Here is an 8,030-nt window from a genome sequence, read left to right as displayed (position 1 = left end):
TGCCCTATAGGGGATTAGTCACATCTGCAGCACAGGCAAAGTCGCAGCATGTGCAAGCGAGTAGAAAAGTGTCAAGTAATTGTCAGTCAGAACTACGATGGCACTCAATGAGAATGGTTACCCATCCATCAGGGACATTCCCAAGCTCTATAACATAGTGTGCAGGCAAGTGCGTATATGACGCTGTCCGATAACCTAGAATCTGAGTACTAATCTCTAATCTGAAAGAGAAAAGGGTATATCAAAAACTGAGAGTCCTGTTCCACCCAAATCGTCCGTTGGCATCACAAAGGAGAAAAATCAAAGTCTTGCAAACACTAAGTATCAACACCCCATTGGATTGCGCGATCTAGGGGGGCAAACGTTTTCAGGCTCAACATGCCCTTCTGGCTCATTCTCACTAATGGAAACATAATGTGGTATAGACCGTTACGGTAGGTGCATTTTATTGTTCTAGTTATACTCCTTGGAGGTCATATCATGGTCTATGTTTAACTTTAACCCAACAGAAGCCTGTACTGATAAGTTACAGAAGTGAACTGCTTGGTAATTAGTCCTGAATATAATAGCACTTGTACAGAACCTCTTTATTTAATTGTTTTCCAGAACTGCCTTATCAGGGTGACTCAGCGAGGCAGGGAAGCCCTAGTGACGGACTTTGGTCTTGCCCGAGAAGTGGTGGAGCTCCCCGTGAAGAATGGCGAGAGGAAGTTGTCTCTGGTGGGATCTGCCTTCTGGATGGCACCAGAAATGTTGCGCGGAGAACCATATGACCGGAAGGTGTGTAATCGGCTTCTCTTACAGGGATGTGGGAGGTTAGAGGAAAAGATTCCCTGCAGGATTAGAGTTTCATGTTTTCTGATGTTCCTGGGGGTCTTTGGGAAGTGCTTGTACAGTACAGGAAAAGGACCACACACTACTGGTTACAATATCAATGTACATCTTGTAGGATGAGAGGGAAGTGTTTGTTTTTGTCCCTGATAGATATGAGAGCTATACATAGCTAGACAGAGGATGAGACACGCACTCAATATCAAGGGTAATAGAGGTGGGGTACTTAGCTGCCGGTGTGCTGGTCCTGGGGAGCTCCTGTAGTCCCAAATGTTCCAGTACAAAGAAGAAGAAGCAGACACATGGTCTTACTCAAAAGGAGGTTTAATATGCCATAAAGTCTAACGTTTCGGCAGTCTAATACTGCCTTTCGCAAGGTGAAGGCTACCAAACACAAGATGGTGGTATATATTTTGACTGTTTTCTTGTGTTTGGTAGCCTTCACCTTGAGAGAGGCAGTATTGGACTGCCGAAACATTGGACTTTATGGCATATTAAACCTCCTTTTGAGTAAACCGTGTGTCTGCTTCTTCTTCTTTGTACTCAGCTATACATAGCTCTCATATCTATGTCCCAGATTTCTCTGGACTGGTGCCTACACAATTGTATATACTGTACACCAGTGTACACTTGGTGCTATTAGGGAAAAAATATAATATTATTGTAAAGGGAATGTATATCTTTCCAGATGTATTACAAGAACAATGTCTGTTATAACATAAACCTTAATGTCTTGCAACATCATTGGTGTCACTAGCCTCTGAGAAATCTAGGGCATGTACCAGGTAACTCTGGGGCTATTCATTACGCTCTGATAGTGCCGGTCAGAGCACTATTGCATGGAAACGCCCATAAAGTTTAGTAAGAGATCAACGTTTGTTATAGAGTACACCTTCCTAATCCATTTGCAAAGATATAAACGCCCTTGATAGATGAGTTCTGTTTTTTTCCTTAGCGCTCTGTGTACGAATCGCTGCACATAACATTTTGCATCCACTAAGAGTTCCTGCCCCATGGAACTTGCAATCTAACTTTGGCGCACAGGGAGATTGAGCTACTTGCCCGAGGTCACAAGGAGAGCCAACACTGAGGTTCACCCGCTTCAATGGCAGTGACATCACTACTAAACTACTCCTTCAGCCCTGACACATAGGTGGCATTGGGAAATGTGCCTGCAGGCGTGGCAGTATGCCTCTTTCTGACTTGCACAAGGTCACACAGAACTTCTATTGAAATCAAATCTGTGCATAGAGAGGACAGAACCATAGCAAGGGCTGTTCAACGGTTACACTGCCACAGAACATTAATGAAGAGGCACAACATAGCCTTTTAGCTCCATGAGGGGTTTCCCACACATTGAGAGGGGTTTAAGCGAGGGGTGGATAACTACAGAACTTGAGGGCCACCACCAGACAAGGTTTTAAGGGTATGCCTGCTTCCACACAGGTGATTCAATCAGTGACTCAGTCAAAGACTGCACTACCTGTGCTGAAGCAGGCATAGCCTTAAAACCTGACCTGTTAGTGTCCCTTGAGGACTGGAGTTGCCCACCCTTGGTCTAAGCAAAGGTCTGAGATTTCTGCTTTTGCAGGTTGACGTGTTCTCTTTTGGAATAGTCTTATGTGAAATCCTGGGCCGAATTCCTGCTGACCCCGAGATCCTGCCCAGAACACGGGTAAGTCCATCTCTTGCACTGTCTCACGTCATCACGCCCCCATGGTCTCTGCTGCTTGTTTTAATGATGAATGTGTCTACTGGAGGAGACACACGCACATTTAGCTCTACAAAATTAGACTCTTAAGGTAACAAGAGACTAGGGGGGTTCACTTGAATATTCCTTCTCCATATCATTGGTCCTGGGAAACTGTCCCCACCCAACAGATGGTTGTTACTGTTCTAGCACATGTGTTGAATTACAGGATAAGTAAATAAGCTGATCTGTCTGGAAACATAAGTCAGATAACATTCCCCTTAGGAGGAAACATACTGGAGACACCGTTCAATACGCTTCATTCTGTAGTGAAGGGTTTAAAGCAGCAGTGCCATCTGCTCTGTTCTTAAGAAGTTGCCAAGTAGGTCGTTCTGTTGATGTAATTGATGCATAACCTTTGCGTGCCTGCAATATAGAAGCCCACAACCCAAGGGTGATATCCCCCAAATATAAGCATGATATCCCATCAGGGTTATCTGTTGTTATCTAGTGCCGTATTGTCAGCAGGTACCTGTATTTATATTCTATGCACAGAATGATGTATTGGCTTTTCAGGATTATGGTCTGGATGTGGTTGCTTTTCATGCACTGATCGGGGATTGTCCCAAACGGGTCCTGGATTTAGCAGACAGCTGTTGTCGGGTAAAGTATACTGCTGCCTCTACCACCTCCCTTCCCACCCCCCCCCCCACTTTTCATTTAATTTCTCCTTCTCCCCTCATTGAGACAGCCCTCTGGAATTAAACAGTTAAGGAGATGGGTGAAATTCTATTGAGGGCAAAAGCACATTACAGTATCACTCTCCACGAAACACAAGGGGCCTTTTTGCCTTTGGGTCTGTCCCACCCAACAGGTGCCGGTAGTTAGTTATTTAAACTTGTGTTTTTGATAAGTAACTCGACCTAATATGGTAACATATAGAGCTTTTATACAGTGTTTAAACCATCTGTCTTTGGGTTCTTGTTTCTTGCTCCCAGTATTCCTTCTACACTAATGTTCAAAGATAGTTGCAGCCTAACAGGTTAACATCAGTCAAACAATGCCCAAACTACCCTAACTTCCAGTAGTTCCAAATGTAAGCAAACCTGTGTGGATGTGATTACAGTACAATTTGTATTTAAAACTTCGACTAAGAACAGGAAAAGTCTAAGTTCAAGGCAAGTGTAATGTTTAAGCACTGCCAAAAAGGTCTGCCTTGTAGTACAATGGAAGGCATTTGTTCCTGATCAACATATCACAGCCACTGTGTGTCTATCTAGGCTTGTTTCAACCATCCTACTGTCTGGTTCCATATGAGCCTTGTATAACTCCCTATTTCTGATTCCCCCCCCCCCCCCAGCTAGAGGCGTTTAAGAGACCTTCGTTCAGCGAACTCCTGGATGAATTGGAAGATGTGGCAGAAACGTTGGAATCACAGGCAGAGCTTCAGAACTCCTGCTGAGGCCTAATAATGCATCGCTGTCACTTGTAAATAACTGTACAGATGGATTCCAGATTTAAAGGCAAAATCTGGAGGAATTAAGGTTCTATATAATTATACAATACACTGGTATTTATTGAACTGACCGGATTATATTTTTGTGAATTAACCCTCTCGTCTCCGAGTTTTCTATCCATGGCATGTTGCAGGAATCGTCAGATAATCTCCCCCTTAACCCCATGTTGGTGCCACTGTGACATTCTAAGTCAGGGCTGTACCATGAACAAATTGGGATGCTCCATTCAACAGAGCTCACAGAATCCATCCACTTGCCATTAAAGGTGAGATGCGAGAGTCTTCAAGAAGCAAACCCTTTAACGCAACTGTCCAAACATCTCTTATAATGTTCCATACGTTCAGATTCATGGGGGAGGATGGATTACATTTTAATATCAAGTAAACCTATTTTATCTTTGTTTTATTAATCAGACCCTTGTAGGGTTGGTAGAATCTACCTCTTATATGATAAGGGTGTCTCACCTAGTGGGATTTGCCCACCTCATTTTGTTCAATCCTGTGCGTGACATACCCAATTATTGCATATATACTAACCCTGTTAACGTCTATAAAACAGCGACTGCAGTGCCTTATGCATATTCAGAATGTATCATCCCATGTTTGGAAAAACATTGTCAGAAATGTACCTCTTTAAGATAATTTTTCATAAGTACACCCTTTTAGAGTATTTTTTTTCTCAAAGAGTCCGATTTCTATTTTATTTTTTGAACACCACTGTGATGACGGTTACGGTCAAGTATTTTCCATTTGGCAGTCATGGTAAACTTCAAGGGATGCTTTAAACCGCATTGAGTACTGCTGATGTATGAAGAGGAACCTCTGATTGTTTATCCAAACTTACCTCTTTAGGAGTTTGGATCCTCCCATCTGCATGTCTCTACGCTATTTTCAGGTGACCTGCCGGCTAATTCCATTGTCATGCTGGGGGCGTCCCCAAACAAAGAACATTAGGAGTAAAAAGCTACTGGAGACGCAGCTCCTTCATAAAGTTACTTCAAGACATAGAGAAGGTTTCTGCATCTGGGATATTGGTAATAATCTTCTGTACGTAGTTTCCTACAATGTGCATGTCTAAGTACATCCGTTTCTACATGTGGCTAAAAATAAAACTTCAAACAAATATACTTTATTAAATCCTTTTTTTTTTTTTTTTTTTTTTTTAAATTGTAAATGTTGGCTTACTTTTTGTTACTTAATATGTGATTTATATGGTTCGCGTAAAATATGGAAGTTACCTGTAACAGGGACATAATGCTGTTTTAAATTAGGCTTGAATATAAGCATGTAGTGGTCTGAGGAATCCAGCAGGGATCTGGTTAATTGAAGCTAGACAATTAACCAGTCTCCACCTGGCTAATCAGACAGCTAGAAATGCCTCCTGTTGGGAACTGGCAGAGAGACTCCTGAGCACAGTCACAACTGTGCTGCCAAAGGAGATGACTTGAGCCCAAGGCTGTGCTGATATCAAGGCACCAGGAGCCAGGCCTCCCTATTCCTGGGCACAGAGGATGCTGGAATCCACCAGAGGCTGGCCCCTCAACGGACACCAACCTGACTCGGAGACTGCCACAAAGGGCCCTTGCTTACAGGTGCCTCTTAGAACTTTGGGGTTATAGGTTGGAAAGAGGCTTATCCTCCCAGCCCTGTAGAAAGGGACTGGGGAAGGGAGTTGGCCCTTAAAACGGGATAGGCTGTTTATTTATTTTGTGTTTCCTGCATTGTTTAAGGTGGCGGGCTGAATAAAGCCATCGTTTTAATTTCCCCCAAATCCACATTACGATATTTATTTTTCGTTCCCAATACCTTTTTACTAGCCTCGTTGCTGCCAAATGTCCCAGGAACACAACTGACACCACCTTGGCAGAGAAGCTTTCAGCCATATTAAATCCCTGGCCTAGTTGTATGTTTGTATAAAGGAGGAGAGAGAAGAAGCAGATGTCACGGTCTCTGTTTTAATATTTTAGATGACTTATTAATTAGGACTTAGACCTCATTTTAAACGGTTATTTACAATGTATACACATTATTGGAAGAGGAGGATCTTGCATGGTTTTATAAAGTGTATGCACCCTGTAAGGGAAATCTCGCTTACATCACAAATATGTAACTGTCAAACAAACATTTAGTTGGAAACAGAGGTTTTCTTTTCAACGAGCCCCTGGGTGGGTTTGCACCTGTCACAGGGTCATCACACACGGGAGTAGTTTGGAAGATACCAACGCCCTGCTAAGTCTCTGCTTACCATGTTTACAAAATAACTTTACAGAAATATTTACATTGACTTATTGGCGCTTGATTTGGAAAACCTCACTCTCTCTGCTTTAGGCCTCCCGCACCCCCACCATCCCTATAATAGCCACCCTCCCTATAATAACCACCCTATCCTTCCTTGCTGTCCTGTGACACCCACCTCTTCCGCCACCATCCACACTTTCTCTAAGTGTGACAGCCACTGGGTGTTGTACCTGGTAGGCTGTATATCTGGCATGTGACATCATACTGGTGACATCATACTGGTGACATCATAATGAGTTGTAGAGCTGAACCTTTGTACTGAAACATACCTGATTAGGTATCTATGATATAATTTATATGAAGGTAAAGCATGAGGCAAACATACCAAAACCCCACCTACGCTCTTCCTTGTGATATTATTAGATAGCATGCCAAGTTTGGTGGCTTTAGGATTGAGCGTGTGGATTTGTATAGCCAACAAACACACTTTCTGACTTATAATATAGACTACAGAACTGATTTAATAAAAAATAAAAACATACAAGAGTTTGCATGTTTTGCTGCTTTAATACTATATGAATAAACAATCCATAGCGGTTATGTATTGCATTCCTTCACTCAATTTGTGCAGTTTTAGCCAAGCTCAAAAGGTATTTTATTTTGGGGAAAAGGGCCCAAAACTTGCAGGACTTTAAACGAAATTACAGCTGACCCTATTAATATTTCCACAGATGCTTTTTAACAATGTTTTGTAAGACGACACTGGATTTGTATCTGAACATCTCAATAGTGTTAACTAAAGCAGAGTCGCAGGTTTAAATCCTCCAAAGAAGATAACACGGTTCATCTTCTGTTATGCTCTCTATGGAAAAGAATTGGTTACATGTTAATACAACTTTGGACTTCTGTGAATTGCTCAGAACTAATTAAATTGTCCTTTGGTAACATGAGAATTCAACAATGTTGACATGCGTCCGAGTCTTGAACAGAGACAGGAGTCGGGTTTTCGGTGTTGGCAGTGTATGAATTGTAGCATTCTGAGAATCGGAATACAGGATCTGCAGTTCCAGCCTCTGAGATGTTTAGAATATGATGCAGCATCTTGAATCCAAGTAAACAGGTGCTGGGGTAACCTTGCCAGGGGCACCAGATGTTATCCGGCAGGGAACATGGCAGAAGTGGCACGTACTTTAGAAGATCATCAACACAGTAGAACTAAGAGGTTAATGTGTGGAGGGGATCTGCCTTAGTCATAAGATGGTAATATTTCAAACATACTAGGCACATCTTTATCTAGAATTGTGCAGTAAGAAAAAAAACACATCATTTGCACGCAATATATTCTACTGGACTGATATGAAAGGTCTTCATAGATGTTCCTGCTTTCTACACCTCAAAAGTCCCTTCAGATGTGAGTGATACCTCATCCTTTGTTAAAAAGGAATAAACTGCTACAGTACAATGTTGTCCCTTGCAGACCTGGAAGGGTATTGTGCTAATTGCACCTTACATACTACGGGAAAAGCACTAAGGGGGGTAGGTCCATGAAAGTGGTATGTGCGTTAATGCAGAAACGGCTTTTTAAATCACATTGAATCTAACCAATCAAGTTCATATTGCCATACAGTATCGTAACTACTATTGTATCTCATGGCTTTAAACATTGCAGTGAAAGTGCTTGTGATGCACACCCGTTCTATGTTAATTATAAAGTGTATTAAAGAGACAATCCAAGCGGCCGATTTTTATTTTTTA

At 42.1% G+C, this 8,030-nt stretch overlaps 1 protein-coding gene across 7 annotated transcripts in view; it reads left to right on the top strand.

The window, feature by feature from the left end:
- Positions 1-5,174, top strand: part of LOC142472185 (dual specificity testis-specific protein kinase 1-like) — a 47,228-nt gene extending 42,054 nt beyond the window's left edge. For all 7 annotated transcript variants that reach the window (XM_075579056.1, XM_075579058.1, XM_075579053.1 and 4 more), the window contains 4 exons: positions 607-780; positions 2,423-2,506; positions 3,098-3,184; positions 3,882-5,174. In XM_075579056.1, coding sequence (XP_075435171.1) covers positions 607-780; positions 2,423-2,506; positions 3,098-3,184; positions 3,882-3,983 — 447 coding nt within the window. In that variant the 3' untranslated portion in view covers positions 3,984-5,174. The remainder of the gene's footprint in view (positions 1-606; positions 781-2,422; positions 2,507-3,097; positions 3,185-3,881) is intronic.
- Positions 5,175-8,030: the final 2,856 nt, after the last annotated feature.

Source organism: Ascaphus truei, chromosome 21 (assembly GCF_040206685.1).
Source record: "Ascaphus truei isolate aAscTru1 chromosome 21, aAscTru1.hap1, whole genome shotgun sequence".
Taxonomy (NCBI): Eukaryota; Metazoa; Chordata; class Amphibia; order Anura; family Ascaphidae; genus Ascaphus; species Ascaphus truei.
This window is presented reverse-complemented; position numbering and strand designations above follow the sequence as displayed.